Below are 20,650 nucleotides of genomic sequence, written 5' to 3'. Positions count from 1 at the left end.
TGGGGAGACCGGGGCCATATGGCAAGGTGTTTTACTCATTTACGATTAAATTTTAATTTTATATTATTAGATAAAACATATACCAATTTATAGCCTCATTATTACTACAAAATAAAAAAAATCCCGGGCTTCCTACATTCTATAGAATGGGTGCTATTAAATTTGAATTCGTACGAATAATAAAATCTACTATTTGTTTCGAATAATTTTTTTAATAAAATGAATCATACTCAAATATATTGACAAATTTTTTTATTACAAATTTGATTTTTAACAGAAAAAATTATAATAATAATATGTAATCAAGAATCTGATAATAAATAATATATAATCAAGTTATAAACAAAATTAAAATGTATATTATTAATTTAATTTATAATGCCAATTTTTAAGGCAAAGAGTTTTTCTTCTATTTTCTTCCTTATATGACATGCCGTTTTTTGACAATAAATTAGTTCCAACTGAGAAAAGCCTTTCACAAGCAGTTGATGTTCCTTGTAAAGATAGATAATCCCTTGCCATTTTCGAGAGTATGGGGATCCGATATGCATTTGCCTTCCACCACATTAACGGGTCAGCATCACTCTTTGCTCTTGGTTCACTCAGATAAAAATTTATTTCACACAGTTTAATATTATTTTGTTTAAAAACAATGTCTAGCCTGTTTTGTTGAATTTTATCCTTATTTGTTTGACAGTTATAATTATGAGCTTATAAAAAAATCATATTTAAATGGGGGTATATTAAATACCTGTATATCTATTGTAAATCTCTTTAAATTTGCCCATTAACTTGGATATATCAATATCATAATCAACAGATATTGATTTAAAATATTATACTTTAAGCCTGGGATCTAATATTGTGGTAATTATTGCATCATCGGCAGTTAAATTATAATAGCCCAACAATTTATCACATGCTACTTTGAAACTATTGTTAAAGGATTTATGGAAACCAGATTTTTCATTTTTTAGATGTTCAAGAATTAAAATATAATAAGGTATAACCAAATTATAAGTAGGATAATTCTCCCCACATACCATATTTGTAGTTTCATATAAAGGCAATAGGATAGCTTTAATTTTTATAAGATCCTCCCATTCTTCCTATATGTTATCAAAGTATTATATTATTACCTAATTATAAATTTTAGTTTACCTCTGATATTTGTTTTTCTTGAAGAATTTTAATATTAGTTATTACTTCATTAACTAATTTTGTTATAGCAGGTTTAACAATAAGCCCCTTTCAAACATTTGGTAGGTGCTATTCCACCTTATTTCACAATCCAATTTTGGTTTTAAAAAATTTAGGGAAGGGTGTAGGGAACTACATATATTTTTTAATAAATTTAATATTTTAGGGGAATTACGAATCATTCTAATAATGTTTCTTAGTTTTAGAATTGAAGGATCTAAAATTTTTAAAATTTCTTTGTATATTAAATTAATTACATGGGCAAAGCATCGGATGTGCCCTATTTTTATTAATAGATATTTTAAATAAAATGTATCAATAAATGTTTTATTATTAGTTGCATTATCTAAAGTTATATAAAAAATTTTATAAATTATAATTTTTAATTATTTTAACAAAGGCTTTAAATATATTTTCACCTGAATGTGTTTCATTTATTGGACTGACATCCAAAATTATGTTATTTATTTTAAAATTATCATCAATAAAATGGGCTGTTAGCCATAAAAAAGGAACCTGTGTTGGGCTAGTCCAAATGTCAGATGAAAAATTAATCTGACTTTTATTTTTATATATTTTTCCTTTACCAATTGTTCTTTTTCTTCAAATATATTATACATGTGCAATTTAAGAGTATTGGAGCATATTGATTTTACAGAACAATCAAGATCACTTATAAAATTTTTAAAATCATTTGAATTAATAATTTTAAAAGTTATATTATTATTTATAAATAATTTTAATAAATTATCCTTAAAATTAATTTTTTTTGAAGAATTTGGTGTAGACTTTATTAAAATGTCAATACTAAGGTGTGAATGAAACCTATTATAATGATTAATAAGAGGAGATGTTGTTTTGCCTTTACATTTTATAATACTCTTGCAATGATTGCAAGCAGCCTTTTCACCGTCTTTAAGAATTTCATATTGATCCCATATGATTGGTCTCTTTTGTGAGGAAATTTTCTCATATTCAACATCAAGCATAATTTCATCAGAAGCATTCTCCTCTAACATAATTAGGCTAGCTAACAATAATTTAATATATTTTTATATACCTCTGGTTTGTGTAATTTTTAATATAATTTATTATGAGATTTAAAAAAATAAACTTTTCGTGAGATTCAAAAAATGTGGCAAATAAAAATTTAAATTTTCACTTCAGAAATTTTTAAATTTGTTAGAATTTTTATACACAAACACATCACCTGTCAGATTGGCAGGTCAACAAATAGAAATGACAAATGTTAGATTTATTAAACAATTTATTAAATATTACGAATAATTCGTTTTAAATGATTATTCGTATTCAGATAAAACAAATAATTTATTCTTTGTATTCGTAATTAATCGAATTATTTTTGAATACTTACTCCGGGGGTAGTGAGTTAGTTTAAAAGATTCTAGAAATATTTTCAGTAGGTGGCCTAGACACTGAGAAATATGGCTTTTAAATTTCGTTTAATCTGGGGATTACTTTTGACTTAAAGATCTTTTCGTTTTTTTACTATGTTATAATTTATATTACATGTATAAATTCCAATCTTTCTCTTTCTTTTTGATCGTTTTTACATTTTTTAAATTTATTTTATGAAAATGCGGTAATTATTTTGTTAATTTTTCTCCCTTTTTGTCAATGGGAATATAAAGTAGATTAACTATAAGAACATGAAGAAATATTATCATCATTTAATAGCTTTTCAATATCACATTCATAATTCGAATTTAACTAGTTAAGGAGTCTAGAAAATTTTAGATAATATAATATGACCTATAAATTTCTTTTAATCTGAGGGAATAATTCTATTTCACAATTTATTCTAAACCGAATTAATAACGAATTTAAACATTAATTGCCTGGAGTCACAAAATTAAGTTGCAAAGAAATATAACTGTAATAAAGTAAATCATCGAATCTTATCTAGCATCTTATCTTATCTAGCACGTTGGTCATAGACCTGCCCAAATTGAGCGAACATAAATTTTATGAAGGCCCACCCTTCATAAAATTATGCCGATTTTTTTTCTCAAGGATACCAACAAACCTTGTACCCAGTTATAGTTTAACTAAATGAGTGGAACTTACCCTTTCCGATATTGTAATATTAATTTAATAAATTATTATTATAAAGAAATATAAATCTTATCTGTTTTTTAGTCTTGAATAACCATATTCATGATAAAGAGTGAGTTAAGAATATTTGAATCCATAGACATCAAAATTCTATTTCATTTGTTAAGTCATATTCTTCCAAAAAATGAACCGGAAAATCTTCGCCATTTGGGATGGATAGATGATCAAATATAAAAGTTTCATTTCAAATTAAGTCCATATGAACAAGTCGTAAATCATCGAATAATTTATATAAAAAATTGAAACTAATTTTTTTTAAATTTTGACTTGTAAAAATATAACTATTATTGAAATGAAGATTGATAAATATGTAATTTATGATTAGAAATTTAATTAAAGTTTTTTTTTCGCAACAAAAGCGTTTTATATAATGTGATAACGTTTGTCCCTAGTAGTACATTTTAATCTTTAAAATCCCATAAGCTAACTTATAAAATATGGCAGATCTATTGTTAATTAAGAAGTATATCTATCACATCTGCTTGAAACTGTCTTATGAAAATAAAATGTTTATAGGATCTTAATAGTTTTTAATTTATAATATTAAAATTTAAAATAAAATCATTTGGGAATTATATAAACCACGAGTCTTGAATTATAAATAGGGATATGTAAAAAAAGAGATAAAAACATAAAAAACAAAGAAATTTTTATTATTCAAACATAAAAAACAGGGGAGAAAAAACAAGCTTAAAAATGATTTTAAAGAAATGTTAGTTGTCTTTTATCAAGGGGTATATTATTTTATTGTATATATTTATATTTTTCTAATATTGATTTGTAAAACATGCTAATATAACACTATATAAGGGTTTAGTATAATTTTCAGAATTAGAGTATCCGATAACCTGGCTAACTTCACGTTTAACAAGTGACGTCATAGTTTTAATTTTATTTTATATCTCGGTTTCTTATAAAATGTTTTTTTAATATAAAAAACTAAAAAATAGTAAAATAAAAAAAACAAGAAAACCATCCATATCATTATGGATTGTAGTATAGAAATTAAAATAAAAATTGTAAAAAAAACTGGAAAAAAACAATTTTTGATTTTGTTTTTTGAAAAAAAAAACACAGTTTTATTTTATCATCCCTAGTTTTATATCTTAATAATATTATAGCTTAAGAAAAGTAAGTATAACAGTTTGGGACGTGACCTAAAAAAATAATATGAAATATTTGCTAGAAAAATTCATCAAAATATTCTTAAAAAAATACATATTTTTTCAATTATAGTACAAATAGAAAATTTTCTATCAGCTGATTCATTTCAATTCGTATATTTTAATCACGACCCCAGATTGGTAAAAAAATAATTAAATTTTATTAAAAATCTTAATATAATATAACCATAACCTCATATCTCTTCAAGCCCTCAATTAACGTTAACCTATATCTCTCTCAATCTATAATCCTATTCCATATTTCAGATAACTTATTTATATTTAATATATATACCTCCAATTAAAATATCTTCAATTGAACATTCAATGAGTTCATTCAGCTATTATTTGTTTTTATTTCAATTTAATTAATTTTACTAATGAATGTCTTCAATTTCATAGCTTCCTTTTCGCTCATTCTCGAGTCATAATTTTCCGAATATACATCTTGAATGATTTGTTTGACGATATTTCGCAATTCGATTATATCATTCACTTCTTCCATTGGGGAAAATACCTTTGGGTATAAATTTTTCAAAAAGTTTAAAATTACCTAAAAAAATCTGATAATATATAATTCAATATTTTATGCTATTCTCATATTTTCATTCTCCTTTTGAACCCAAAATATACTGTGATCTTAGAATACCAAATTATTTTTAAAAAACTGTTTACTGCCATGCCCTATATATAGATGGGGGAGGGGGTGGGGTTATGACACAATATAGATAACATTATAGGGTATAGTTGTTTCAATCAGACATTTAGGTCGATCTCATCCCTATTTATTTTTTAAAATAATTAATTTTATTAGTCATTATTGAAATACTCTTATGTATATATAGATAAAATAACATTTTTAATAAATATATTTACGAGTTATATAAACAAAATAATCATAAGTTTTTCATATATTTCATTTCATCAATGTTTCCTTAGATTTAAATTTAATATATGGATAACAGATGGCCAAAGTATTTAATGTCATCTATAATATAATAATTATATTCATTTTAACAAAAATAATTTTATAAAAAAAAATTTATATTTAATGACCTTAAAATTTTAGATTATAATATTTAGAGTTTCTTTGATTTGAGTTACTTGATATTTTAAAGATCTACATTATTTTCCAAAGGAACATCACATCCCTCTTTAGTAGTGTTTTGAAAAAGCCCGATAGGGTCGATTTTTAAAAACGGCCCGATTGAGATCTTAGCCAAAATAATATTATGTAAGCTTCGAGATTTGGCAAATAGAAGTCAAAACATTTCTGCTATCTATGAGAAAAATCTCTAGGTTTACATAATATTATTTTGGGTAAAATTTTAATATGGCCGTTTTTTTTAAAATCGGCCCAAATTGAGAATTTAAACTACAATACTCTTTGGCCTGGTAGTAATCGTAGCGCCGTTAAAATGGAAGTTCTGATTAGGAATAGCCTCGGAAGAGGCCATATACCTAAATCATAAGGTAACTACCTTCTATTAGGATCGCAGTCTCATTGAGTTAGGGGAGAGGAGGAGGAGTGATGTGCTATAAATTTTGCACAAATTTTAAAAATCCATACTGGGTTTGGAATTCGAGGGAAAAGGGCATGGCGTATTTCTTTCTTTATATCTTAAACAATAAAGTTGATGGAAAATATTTCTAATTCAAAAAACTTACCTCGGAGATCATAAATCAAACAAATCAATCAAAAAGAAATCCCTCCTCTTGTTTTATTATTTTTGAATTTTTTTTTACCGAGTTATTATAATCATTATTTTTGCCTTTGAGAATATTTTAAGGTTTATTTTCCATATCAAGAATTATTCATTTTTGTGAATTAGAATTATTATAATTCATGCTAATTTGATGCATGTTTCGAAATTTTACCCGGAAAAGAAAATTCATAATAATTTATTCCATTTTGGTGATTTTGTGAATTATAATAAATAATTAACAACTAAAAATTTTATACCTATATTAATTATCTAATAAAACTGTTCTAAAATTATAAAATATTAATTTAATAAATTGATACTTTATTTTAGAAGAAGAAAAAATAAATCACTATGACTAATAATAATAAGCAATGTTATACAATAAATAAGCTACCCCATCCCCTCATCTTCTGCCACAATGAAGTAAGATTGAAAATTAGACAAGCAAATTAAAAAATTTTCACATTCGCAAATAATATAATTAAAGTGACTTTAAATAATTACGGATAAGTTAATAACAATAGAAATATTTTATATTAAAAAGATGGCAACAATAGAAAGAGGAATAAATGTAATATCTAGAAATATTTTTTAACCATATTTAAAAAAAAAAAAAATTATCCAACTATTATGCAATGAATAATGAGGGAAAAAAAGTGAATAAATCTTAAAGAAGACATAGTAGATAAGAATATTATAATATAATAACTAGTATTTTTATTTTTTAAATTAATAGGGATAAAGTTTTAATGTAATGATATACCTGATATACCTGACCTGACTAGAGATAATATTTTCTGACCTGATAACCTGCTAAAAAAAGTGAATTTTTTTTATTTCAATATTATCTTCTTTTTTATAATAAAAAAAAATAGATTTAAACTCAATATTAATTTATATTAAACCGATCCGAAAAAAAAATTGTTACTTAAAATAATAAAAATTAAACAGTAATATGAATAAGGTGATAATGTAAATCTAATAGATCGAATCACTAGGCATAAAATGAAATATATACAATTATAATTATCCTTTGATTGTGTCGGTATCGTTAATTTACCAATTTCAGTTGCAAATTAAACTTGATAATAAATATATTACTATTATGAAGACAAAGTTTTACGAATTACGAAATCTCGAGATCAAACGGAAAACTCCCATTTTTTTCATGTCCAATTTTTTTAAAAATAGAATTTTTTATTTGACCTATCTAGTATTTTTTAAAAGAAGGTAAATAAATAGAAGTACGATATGATCTAGTGTTGTTAAAAGCTCGATATATTCGATTTTTAAAAACGGCTCACTCAATATTTTATCCAGAAACCTAAGCCTCGAGATTTCGCTAATAGATATTCAAACCTTTGTGCCATCTATGAGCAAAATCTTCAGGCTTGTGTAATATTTTTCTGGATAAAATTTTGAGTTTTTTTTTAAATCAGCTCAACGAGCGGTTATAACAACATTAATCTGATCAATAGCTTTAAAAACAGGTTCAAATTAGAAAAAATAATCGATCATTTTAAAAAAAACTTTTAAATTCAATTAGTGACTTTTAAAATAGATTTTGATATATATATCTTGTAGTGGAGTTGTCAATTCGGATTTGGGAAATTTTCCCATCATTCAAACCCAGCCTGACCCGGATTTTTAAAATCCTCCTTTCCCGATACGGGTTGAATATATGAAGACCGAGTTTCCGGCTGGGTTCGCTGGTTTCTTAGGGATAGTCTCTAAATCACTAAAGATTGGGTCTAGTTTTATCTCCAAGAAATTTTTTAAAGCAATATTGAAAAAATAATATTAATAAATGCTAGGGAAGTAAACAATTGTATTTATATGGGTTCTTAAAAAATTGCTTAAAAGGGAGCATATATCTTAAAGCTTACGAATTTATTTTAATCTGATAATCTTGATGATATTTCCCCAATTTTTAGCAATTTTTTAAAGACCCAATTTAAATGTAGGAATCTACTTCCCTGGGCGTTTATTATAATTATTTTTAAATTGCTTTTAAAATTTTATAGGAGATATATAAGAGATTCCCAATTTTTAGTAGCGATTTTTGTTTTAGCGATTTAGAACGGTAACCATTTTTTTATTATTATTTTATTGGAGTTTATGTTTTTTTTAAAAATACATTTAGCTATATTTTCTATATATTTATAAATTATAATTGCTTATAATAATAATTTTGTTGTTAATGAATGAATTTTGTAACGTAAAACCCTAAATAATATTTTTAAGTTTAATTTACCTCCTTTTTGTGAATATAATTTTTCTTTTTGAGCATATTTTGTTGTTAAAGTAAATCCTCCTTTAATGCATTATTTTATGATCATCGGTGGAGAACACAGAATTTCCATCAAATTTACAGAATAAATTTTGTATCTGGGAGTAAAAAAGTTATATTATTATAATGAATATTATTGTTATTGTAAATATGAAATTTTATTTTAAGGGGGCATGACGAAAACATAGAATAATCTAAATCCATATCATAAAATAGAATACTTTTAACTCAGAATTTTGCTAAAAATAAAATCAACAGATTCAAGATGAGTCCTGCAAATCGGCCTGAAGTCCGGTTCGAAGTCGGGACAGAGCCTAAAAATTAAAAGGATTTTGAATCTGTTCGGGTTCAATTTTTTTTAAATTTAGTTAGGATTTTAAACCTAAGCCAGAGCTTTTGCTTAAAACCCAGGCTGAGAAATCTTTAAAACATTTAGAAATGGCGTAGTCAGAGACTTCTATACTCTCTCACCTCCTAAACTAATGATGGTTTTTACCCCCTCAAAAATTTGACCCTCTACCCTTCCTACCAAATCAAAATTAACAATTAAATTAAAATTAACAAAAATAGGAAATCCCCTGTGAGCAGACAGGATTTTGCTAAAAGATGGAGGGCACTATTATGTGCAATTTCCCCATAAATTTTTTTGTACGGTAAGCCTACTTATTGCAAGCTTTTATTTAAGTTACATTTGTTTAATGTAAATTAATTATGGTCAATATTTTAAAATAAAATTGTGAAAGAAGAGAGATATATGGGGTTTCCTAATAAATAAAATTTATTTTTGGCGTGGAGTTTTCTTCCATAGGTTATTGTGTTCCCCTCCTACACGATGTTAAAGAACATTTGGTAATCGAGTGTCGCATTATATATTATCGCATATTCTTGTCACGCCAATTCAAAGACTGTTTAAATTTCACATCTTGAAACGGCTCGTTATGCATATTCGTTACATTTGTCAATAGATTTATAACGGCAAGTGCATCAAAAAAATTTTTTTTTTATATCGTCCAATTTATTGAATGAAACAAAATATATTCCATAAATTACAAATTAACTTTATGGTCATCATTTTAATAATTTAATTTATTCATGTTTACGTCAAATCGATTAATTAAACTTTAGTTAAATAACGTAATTTCTAATTCAGAGTTAGAGCGAATCGCGTCAAATTATACAAAATATGCTGTAACTTTTTATTCTCAGCAGTGAATTCGCGCTAACTATGAATGAGGGGTAATATCTTAAATTGTCTAAAATACATAGGGGGAATTCATTTCAAGAAAAATTAGATTATTCCGATTTTTTTAAAAAACGCGCTAAATAAATGATTAAAATCGGGAATCCGAACCTTAATGAATATTGTTTCGGTTTAGGTTTAGGCTCAGACCAAAATAAAGGTTCACGATTCAGGTTAGGTTCGTAAGAAATAATAGTATCGGTTCGGTTCAACGTTTAAGAACCGGGTTAATTTTCTCACCCTTATTAGAAATGTCTAAATTGAAGCACATTTTTTAAAATTAGTCCCTATTCCCCTAAAATAATTACATTAAGCCATATAAAATAAAATATTTTCAGTATTCACCTTTGCCAATTATATTTATCAGGAGAAAGAAATAATCAAATGGCAACATACAAAAATATCTAAATATACTTACTGATACTAACAATCAAAATCGATTATTAATATACTTTAAAAGAGTTGGGATATCAAAAGGTTCAAACCGATTCATTTTAGAGGCTCAGTTCATGTTGGGGTAACAATATTTTTAATGGTTCATGGTCGGTTTAGGTTCTGTAAATAATAACGGTTTATACCATCTCTGATTTAAAGTTGGCAAATGGCTCATTATTATTGCGTTTTTTAGATCTGATTTTGCCAGTAATGTATTTCAATATATGTGTAGAATACCTATCCTATAAATTTTCGATAATTTGATCATGAATTTTTGAATTATTTTATTATATATACCGGCTAATAGCAATAATAGACTGATTACGTGAAAATTCAAGATCGCATTTAAAAAAATATATATTTCTTTTAAAAAAATATATATTTCTTTTATTTTAAATAGGAGATCACAATAAGTAATAATGTACATAATAGATTATTCTAAATTAAATTATAACATTTTTATTATTGATATGGAAGAATATAAGAATATACTACTGAAGAATATTGTTTTATTTTAATAGATTATATTATTTTTAAATTTTAAAAAATATATTAAAAAATAGCGTAACATATAAAACAAATAACATGTAAATTAAAAAAAATTAAAATACTTTCATTCAACCCCCCTTAGGAATATATTTATCTATTACTAAATGCTGACTGTGCAAGTGATTATGAAAGGAAACATTACCAAGTCGTAAACTAGGTAGCCTCTTATCAGATGAACAATTAAGAGTTGTCATAGACCATTGAATTATATGTAGCGTAATTCAACCACATTCATGCATAAAATGTAAAATATCAGTTGATTCCAAAGGGAGACATGGCCTTAATTGAATATATAGGCATACAGCAATCAATTCAGTTATTAGCCGTTATCTTACGACGGCCCGAATACCAAACATTAGAGTTTGTTAATTTATCATCAGATGATGGCCTAAGGCCAGATCGTTTAAATTCTGTACTTTAATCTTTAGGTAAATCTTTAAATTGGGACTTCACATGGGTCACTTCACTTTTAAAAAATGTAGATTCAAATCAAAAATTAAATATTTGAAATTAACAAATTATGTTTTTTACCAATCATTATTTCTTTATGTAAACCGGAACTTTAAAATTTATAAAAAATATAGGCGATAAAATAAGAGCCCTTACAGAACCCAAGGAATTTTATTTTTTAAACAAAATATCAAATTACTATTTTGTTTTTGGGGAACTTGTAGTCCCAATTCCGTTTTTATAAAATGAGCGCTTTTAAATTTCGTTTATTTATTATATTATAGTTTATGATTAGAATTTGGTTATACATTATGAATTATTACATTATGAAATTGTGTATTATACATAAACAACATTCCAATAACTTTAAAAATTTCTGTATTGCTCCTTTCTAAGAAAATATATTTAAATTCTTTTTGTAAAAAAAAATCATATAAACAATTTATAACAAGCCAAATATAAAAAACTTATGAAAAAACATATAAGAAGGGGAAAGGAGCAAAAGAGGCTCTACAGGAAACTAAGATAGTTGTCTCGAACGGCGATTTGAATTGATTGTAGGATTTTAAAAGAGGATCTATGATCACCATTAATTTGAGAAATTTATTTACCTAAAACTTAAAAAAATGATTGCCTATAGGGTCCCGTTGGTAAAAATAACTATTAGGATTTGGCTGTTATAATCAGATCGATGTTTGGGTTAGAGGTGAATTTGGAGACACAAGAGACATCCGAAATAAGATATTTTCCTCTGAACTAAGGAAATAATTGATCTATCAAGAATAAAAAATGAATTTTGTAAAGGTTATAAGACAATATAATATTCAACCAACAAAATTTTTACATTTTTTTTAAAGTATTATATCTACAAGTTATATCGTTCACCTTGCTCGGTATAAATAATAAAATCTTTTATAGTTATTTTTTTTTGTAATAAAGTTAATTGCAGTATTACAGTATATGAAATATATACCTTTTCAAAAATGTAATAGCTCATAGCTCCATTTAAAAAGTAATAAAAAACTTTTGAAGATCGTGACAATATTTTTTTAATAAACAATCATATTAATTCAAGGTTTACGCATTTTTAAGTTCTAAAGAAAAAGGGAAAGTTATTTTTGCTAAATTAAAATTAACATCTATTAAAGTCAGAGACTTAACACAACCATTTTGGAATGTATTTTGAGCCAGGCTTTAGGCCAGTGATTAAAGTTATGTCGTATTGGGAGGAATCTACGGATTCAGATATCGAGGGCGGTTTTTAGAATTTTTAAATTAGGTTTTATCGGAAATGGATTCTATCCTGTAAAGTCTAATTACACTATAAAATTTCAGATAATTTTAGCCATAAACATTTAATTTTCTTTTAAAGATTTATATGAAAAATTATAAATTAAGTTCACGGCTAAATTATTTTCACAGATGTGGTGTGGGTAACTCTATACATTCGGAAATACATTTTCGGACGAATCATAATTTTATTAGAAATCGCGTTCGGTAAATGATTTTATAACCTGGAGACTCCTGAATCCTCGTGGATTCCACATCCCAATACACACACACACATATATATATATAAAACTGTTAAATATACTATCATGGTTTTAGTTACTAACATTCCTTAAAAAAGTTGTGTTGTAATTTGTAGCATGCCTTTTTTCCATTGTAAATAATATATTCCTAAAAAGTTGGAAAAAAAGAAACTAATACATTTATGAGTTAGGAGGACCCTCCAACACGGGAATATTTTCATTAAAAGGTTTAGCGGGGTATGGAGTAGTTTGCATTTGTGATTTTTTTTAGGTAATTTCATCATAAAATAAAAATTAAATTCTCTTTTAGTATTTCCTCTATAAAATATTTATTACCCTGCATTTGTACTTAGCGCGAATTGCAACATATGCAAAATTCGCAGCGAAGAATACAAAAATACAGCATATTTTGTATACTTTGCCTCCAATTCGCGCCAATATAAATGCATTATCATCCTACCCCATTTCCTTCTAATCAAATATTATATTTATTACTTTCCTTGTCATGGTATTTCATGCCGGGCAATACATGCAAAAAAATGATTGCTTTTTAAAATATATTATGTAAAAGAATTTATATTTCATTAATTCAGAAATTTCATGCACAATATTTTTTTTTTTAAAAATCGGATCATGCTTTTATGTATAATTATTTTTGTTTGCCAACATAGATCCGAAACTAAAAATTGGTATTTGGTTGACATATGGAACAGAGACCAAAAGCCTTTAATCTAATATATCTATGGCTAGGTGTGAAAAATAAATACTTTAGATTCTTAGTATAAGGTTTAAAAAAAATTTCCACCGAGATACAGAAGCACATCACAAGCATGTTTTAAGAGTAATCATGCAAGATATAGCTGAAGATGATAAAGATAAAATGACTATATTGAAGTGTTTAACAAAGAAAATTTAATAAATCATCATAATACTAGTCCTCACAAAGTGGCTGAGATACTTTAAAAAGGGCTAAGTGAAAATCAAATTTTTATATATGATTAAAAAAAAATGGTGAACCTTTAGAGATATTTTACATGGATAATTATATCATTAAATTTAAGGTTTTTCTGACCATAGTCTTATCAAAAATGGTATCGATTTGAGCCTTATTTTGCATTTTTTTGTATGTTGACTATATTGCAGTTATTGCTGATAAGATAGAGCAAAAATTGATAGTTAGATTAATAAATATATTTTCATAAATTTACCTATAATCTTAATTGACGAATCAACACACGCCCTCAAATATATACCTATATTAATTTTATATAAAGTTATTGAATCGATATCCTGAATCAATATTTTTTTATTCTTATGATTTAATTGAGATGGCCAAGACAACATGCAGAAAATTACTGCAGATAGAATCTTTATCCTCAAATGTTCAATGTTGACATTCGAGATCTCAATCCCATGTTAGGATCCTGAATCCTTGAAGAATTCTATCCCGTCTTGACATATATTATTTTTGTTTTATTCATTTTTGATTGTTTTCTTAAAATGTTGATAATTTATTCAGAGTGTTTTGTTTAACAATTAAATTTTGAAAGCAACAATGTAATAAAATAATTTATTACTTCTTTTACTAAAGTGATAAATATTTCGTTCATGCATCATCACATTTTATATGAATATAATTATATTGTAAAAATTTTTTTAAATCTTTATCTTTTCTAATGAGAATGCAATTAAGCAATATTTTTGCATATGTATTTTGGTCATTTCTGACCTCTCAAAGAACCCCCCCCTCACCTCTCCATTCCGCAAAAAAATCTGCGAATAATTTGGGCCACTTTATCATTCGCATCATCAAGACCTGCCATTAAATTATATTTTACGCAATAACTTTAGCATAAATATGGTAAATATTGTAAAATAAAATAATGTTCATATTTATTTTTTATGTAAATAAACAAGTTTTGAAGAAAAAAAAATATCCCCCCAATCTTCGAAGATCATAAAATTAAAGATTTTTTTTAAGGAAGATGAAAAAAAAATTTATTGAGAAAGAAAGATGGATAGAAAGAAAGATAGATAGAAAGAAAGAAAGATAGATAGAAAGAAAGAAAGATAGATAGAAAGAAAGAAAGATAGATAGAAAGAAAGAAAGATAGATAGAAAGAAAGAAAGATAAATAGAAAGAAAGAAAAAAAGATGGTTAGAAAGAATAATATTTTTTAGATTTTTTTCAAAAAATATTTGGAATTTTAGGTAAAATCCAAAAATTATGCTTGAGGATCTCAAAAAACAAAAATCTTTGAAGCAAATATTAAAATACACATTTTAAGTGGCATGTTTTTTTCATTCTTTGTATATTTTTTAGGCCAACAAAGCCTTTGTTTAAAACCCAGGCCGGGAAATCTTTAAAACATTTAGAATAAGCAGTGAATTCCCCACATCCTAATGAAAATTTTATACCCCTCAAAAATTTAACCCTTTACCCTCCCCCTTCATAATCAAAATTAGCAATTAAATTAAAATAAACAAAAATATACAATCCATATCACCCTCATACCCCTATCCAACTATATTTAAATTACGATAACGTTGTAATAATTTCCTGCCCCACTCCAATTTCAATGCCGAATTAGCATTTTAAACCTCTCCAACTCAACGTATAGAAGTCCCTGAGCAGTCAAAACATGTTACTGATGAGTGAAGTATTTTGTCCTAACTAACTGGGCCAGAAAAAAGTAAAAGACCATAAGCGTATAATTTGCTTTGTTAAATATCATTTTAGAATCAATAAAAATTACGCCCTTAATATCCCTCACACCCTCTCTATTCAAAAAATGGTTTAAGTGGGCCTATAGCAGGGCCTTCCAATAAAATTTATGGAAAAAACTCCACCTCAATAGTGCTTCTCTTCTTAGAAAAATCCTAGCTGAATTTACATTTTTTTGAGGTAATCTTGGATGAGTTTCTGGTAAATTATTTAACTTTTATCAGAACTTAATGAGTGTTGTATTTTAATTTAATCAAAACTTAGTTGTCTTTTTTACCTCTTAGCTGAATAGTGATCCTAGAAACAAAATTAGAAGTCACATAAATAGTTTGAACCAAGAATATCGAATAGCTAATTGATGGGCTTAATGTTCCCTTCTCAATTAACAAGAATATACAAGAAATGATGATATACAAGGAATTTTGACAATATCTCAAACTAAATACTGAGTATATTCAGGCTTCGGCTAATATTTTTTAATATCATGAATTATTTAATTTTTTGGTCATTTTTTTTGCTCTTTAAAGATGTTACAAAAAAAATTTTATATATATTTTTTTCACTTTATAATTTCATGCTAAATATTTATTTTATTATTTTTTTTCACCTTCTATCTTATCATATAAAAATTTTTATTTTTATATTTTGTTTATATAATATATTTATCATAATCATCTTCATTTTTTTCTTCTTCTTAAATGTCTTTTGAAAAGAATAAAAAAATTAATAATATGTGATAATATAAAAATTAATATTTCTTGGAGCTATAATATCCATAAGATTACACCACTTATTTTTAGTATTTATTTTTATTTACATATTAATGTGATTCTTAATTTTTTATAAGATTTTTATTTTATTTATTAACCTTATTTTCTCACTTTTTATTTTATAATATATACTTTTTAATAATCCGGTGCTCGCGTGAAGATATTAAATCTTTTAAATACCAGGTTCAACATTTTTTATCAAATCATTTTTCCTGGGGCGCGGCCAGCTTTTGCTCGTTCTACTGGGTGATGGTGATAAATTCAATTTTGGTTCATTTATATATAATTAATAACTTGTTTTATAAATTTTACCAACTTGTATAAGTCTATATTAATATAAAATTTGTTTATTCATCCTTCATCGTAGAAATAAGCACAAATATATAGCAGTGGCCCCTACACTTTCTGAGCGAATGAAGCAGAATACCCCCCCCCCCCTGAAAAGTACCCCCCCCTTCGAAAAAATAATTATTATTCTATGACACCTATAAATTTCAAAAATAATTTTTCTTGCATCAATTTTTAATAAATATAAATATAATGCAAAAAATATATACTTTATAAATATTATTTTTAAATTCATAATTTAGATAAATTAGGGGAAGAGAAATATTTTATAATTTCAATATTTAATTGTTTAAATAAATTTTTTCCATTGATAATATGGTTAAATAGAAATGAATCTTTCATGGTACTACGAAGTCTTGTTTTAATTAATTTAATTTTACTCATGACTCTTTCGGCAGTACATGAAGTTGCAGGAATGGTTAATAAATATTTATATAGAATTGTTAAATTAGGGAAAACAGAAAAATTTTAAAGTAGACGATAAGGTAAAATAAATGAATAGTTTTTCCAATCTGAATCATAAGTCCCTGAATTATCATCATCATCAGAAGAAGCTAAATAATGTATTAGTAAAAATATTTTAATAAAATAAATTTACAATTCTCAATCTGACAAATCTTTAGATTCTTGAACCTCTAGGTCATGAGTAATAATTACATTCCCCATTTTGGCCATCTTATAAATATTTCTAAACTTCAACATTTCTTCGAAAATTTGACTTGAATTTAAATTGTAAAATTCACAGATATCCTCGATATCTTCCTTAATAATTGATTTTTCTGCCACATTATTTGACGTAAAAAATTATGTTTGATGTTAAAATTTCATCGAATCATCATTAAATCTTTCGTCAAACTGCAATAATTAAATCGAGTGCAGCATAAAACACACCTATTTTAAAGCAAAAAAATTTCTATATTTAATGATGAAAGTATATATATACTTCTCCTTTTTGGATTGTAATGTTTGAAGTCTAGAACTTTCAAAATCAAAAGGTAGATTTCTCTCCTTCATAAAATCTTTTGCCTTTGAAAAAACATCCAAAAATTAAGTGTTATTATCTATTAGATTAAAAAATAATTAAGACAATAATTTATATTATACTTCTCAAATTAATCAAGCAATCTTTTGCCAATTGAATTTGATTTATTGCAAACCCTATATCCTTCGAAATGGTTTGCAATTTTGTACAAGCCAAACTTGTTATCAACAATATTTTATCCAAAACACAAAGTGATAAGATAAAATCAAATTTTTCTATTCTAAAAACTATAGCACTAGCCATAGTGGAAGTGGCAGGATCTTCAGAATCCTTTAAATTTGTCAAAGCTGCCCTCAAGGCATCATAAAGTAGAAAAAAATTTACAATAGCTTTATATGACAATAGCCAGCTTCTAAATAAAAAAACATTTTAAATCTAAATAAATAAGGTATACTATTACAGAGTGGTATTCTTGATGTGTAGAAATCGTTGCGATTTTTTCAGATCATTACACTGACATTTTTTGAGTACCTCATATCTTTTTACACCATTAAAATAGATATAAATCTCATCTAGTATTCCTAGAACATTTCGAAGTTCTTTAATTGATTGGCATAATTGAACAATGATTAAATTTAATCGATGACAATAACACCAAATAAAAGCTGCCTTTGGCGCCTCTGCTCTAGGCCTGTACACCATTGATTCTTCCACTCATGTTTGAGGCGCCATCATAACTTTGCCCAACTAGAAATTCTAGGGGTAAATTCATCGAGCCAAATTTGTATATTATATTATGCTTGATATCGAGACCTGTGGTATTTCCCATACAATATATGTCATTCAGTCTTTCAACAGGCTTTGGCGTCTCACTATTTTCAACATATCATACTATCAAAGCTATTGCTTCTGATTTCGAAACATCATATGTGCCATCAACTATGATTGAAAAGCACCTGTTAAATGTAATCTAAGGGGTGGGAGGGGGGTTTTATTATTACATTTATAAACCAGAAATCACTTTATCATGATGGATGTAACAAAACAGTAAAAGAATTAAATAATAAAGAAAATTTTAAAAAAAAGGTACCCCCACTCAAATTTATTGAAGCAGTTGCTTCGCCCCCCCCCGTTGTAGGGGCAACTGCTATATAGTAATTTAGCTAAGTTTTTGAACCAATCGAGGGAGAAAACAACATAGTAACACAAATTTGTCACACATTTTTTTTTCAAATATTAATAATATATAGCAAAAGTAAAATGGTACTTAATAAGGGGCAAGACAACAATCTATTAAAACTAATAAAATATATATATAAATAAATTCTTTAAAAAATAGTAAAAAAGTAGTAAATGTGGTAGACCTGGTAACCCTATTTATGACGGCCAATTTTAAATTTGAGAAAAAATATATTTCACCGGAAAGGTATTCCTTCCTAGACCAACCGAATACATATGAATTTCTGATATATTTCTAAACTACTCACAATTTATATATATAAATTTTAAAAATACCAAAAGAATTTGCTGTTTATCCTGGAATACATTTCCAGTAAAAATCAAATTTTCAAATATAAAAATTCTTTCGTAAATTATTTGCATGTAGAAATTCTGGATAATAGGTTATCCCGAATAAATTACTCACCACATATAAAGCATATGAAAGGTGCCAACTTAGTCTTTTTTTCGAGAGACAGAAAGTGGAATACAAGGGTGTCGTTTCTACTTCGAAGGTTGGTTAGAAGTGTATCAGAGTTATTAACTTGATTAGCTTCCTAGCCTGGACATATTCATAGATCCTAAATCCTTAACCTTATCTAATTAATTAGATCGAAAATTTTTGGAAGGATAGTTTTTTTTTGAATGAATGTTTTCTTTTGCCCTATCACTACCAAATTCCTAGTAATATATTAATTTGAAAATTGAAATAATATTGATTAATGACTAAACATAAATTATATTTAAAATTTTTTTAAAAAATAAGCAAGAATAATCTTTAAATCCGGCAGAAAGAGGCTAATACTAATATTTTTTATTAGGTATATATTTATATCTAAAGGAATGAGCGAATACAGTAGGGCTACTCAATGATTTTTCAGTATGAGATACTTATAGGGTTGGTAGCGATGAGTCTTATGATATAATATATAGGTTACAATTCATTGACAATTTATTTTTTACAAATTATTTAAAGCAAAATCTATTTTTCCTTCCTTAATTTTGGTAATGAATACGATTTTATTTTATGTAATATTATAATTGAAAAACTATTCAATATTTTGCGTAATTTATTCATCGAAATGAAACATTATTATTTTCATATTTATCATAATTATGTCGGTAAATATGGGGAGGAAGAGGATATAATTGAAATATTTAAGCATAAATTATTTCCCGATTAACTAAATCTTTAATTCATACACTACAATTAATATTATGTAAAAATTATTTGTTTTTATGATCAATTCCTGTTGATTGCCTTTAAAAAACAAAACATAAATTATGAAAATTAAGGTTATTATTCTAATCTATAATTTGTATTTTGTAATAATGATAAACTTAGACTGAAAAAAATGAGCTTGAGGTTTGGAAAATAGGAAATTCAGAATTTATAATTGCAGCATTTGTCAACCAAATTTCGACTAAACAATATTTTCCTGCATTTAGCATTTTAATTTATTGCCTGTCCTATAAATCTTTTAATTTACAATATCGCATTGTTTTAACGATTTCTGATTTCTCGTTTCTGGTTATCGCGTTTTTAATTTACGGTCTTTAAAGATAGTTTAGAGGTAGATTGAGATAGTGCCGAAAAGTTTGCCACCCGCGTCCTGTTAACTATATTATTTTTTATCCCACATCCCAAAACCTCAGTCGATTGCTAAAAATCCATAAATCAAAAGTAACAGCTCGATTTCTTTCATTATTTTCACAAAATATGATTGTGATTTGTTACTTGATTTTTTTTAAATGTCCCAAAAATACACATTTTCTCTCCGTTCACCCCCAATTAAATAGAAGATCTGCTGTATGGATCACTTAAAAAATTTAAATTATTTGTGGAATTTTATTATATTAATTTAGCGACTCCTTTTGGATCCTAACAGCATTCCCTGTAAGAGTG

The 20,650-nt window shown here is 26.0% G+C and overlaps 1 protein-coding gene across 3 annotated transcripts in view; it reads right to left on the bottom strand.

Moving 5' to 3' along the window:
• Positions 1–15,829, bottom strand: part of LOC135922729 (unconventional myosin-XV-like) — a 36,624-nt gene extending 20,795 nt beyond the window's left edge. The window contains exons 1-3 of one of the 3 annotated variants that reach the window (XR_010571013.1): positions 15,704–15,828; positions 8,460–8,593; positions 4,878–5,016 (exon numbers count right to left, since the gene is read on the bottom strand). Coding sequence is in view for 2 of the 3 variants with exons in the window: in XM_065457177.1 (XP_065313249.1) it covers positions 4,878–5,016; positions 8,460–8,495 (175 nt within the window). In the remaining variant the exon portion in view is untranslated. Of the gene's footprint in view, positions 1–4,877; positions 5,017–6,599; positions 6,703–8,459; positions 8,594–15,703 lie in introns of those variants that run through there. The other 2 variants (XM_065457177.1, XM_065457176.1) reach the window with 2 other exon arrangements.
• Between the last annotated feature and the right edge of the window lie 4,821 nt (positions 15,830–20,650).

Source organism: Gordionus sp. m RMFG-2023, chromosome 1 (assembly GCF_954871325.1).
Source record: "Gordionus sp. m RMFG-2023 chromosome 1, tfGorSpeb1-WG-v2, whole genome shotgun sequence".
Classification (NCBI taxonomy): Eukaryota; Metazoa; Nematomorpha; class Gordioida; order Chordodea; family Parachordodidae; genus Gordionus; species Gordionus sp. m RMFG-2023.
The sequence above is the reverse complement of the archived record's forward strand: the minus strand, read 5'-3'. Positions and strand labels throughout refer to the sequence as shown.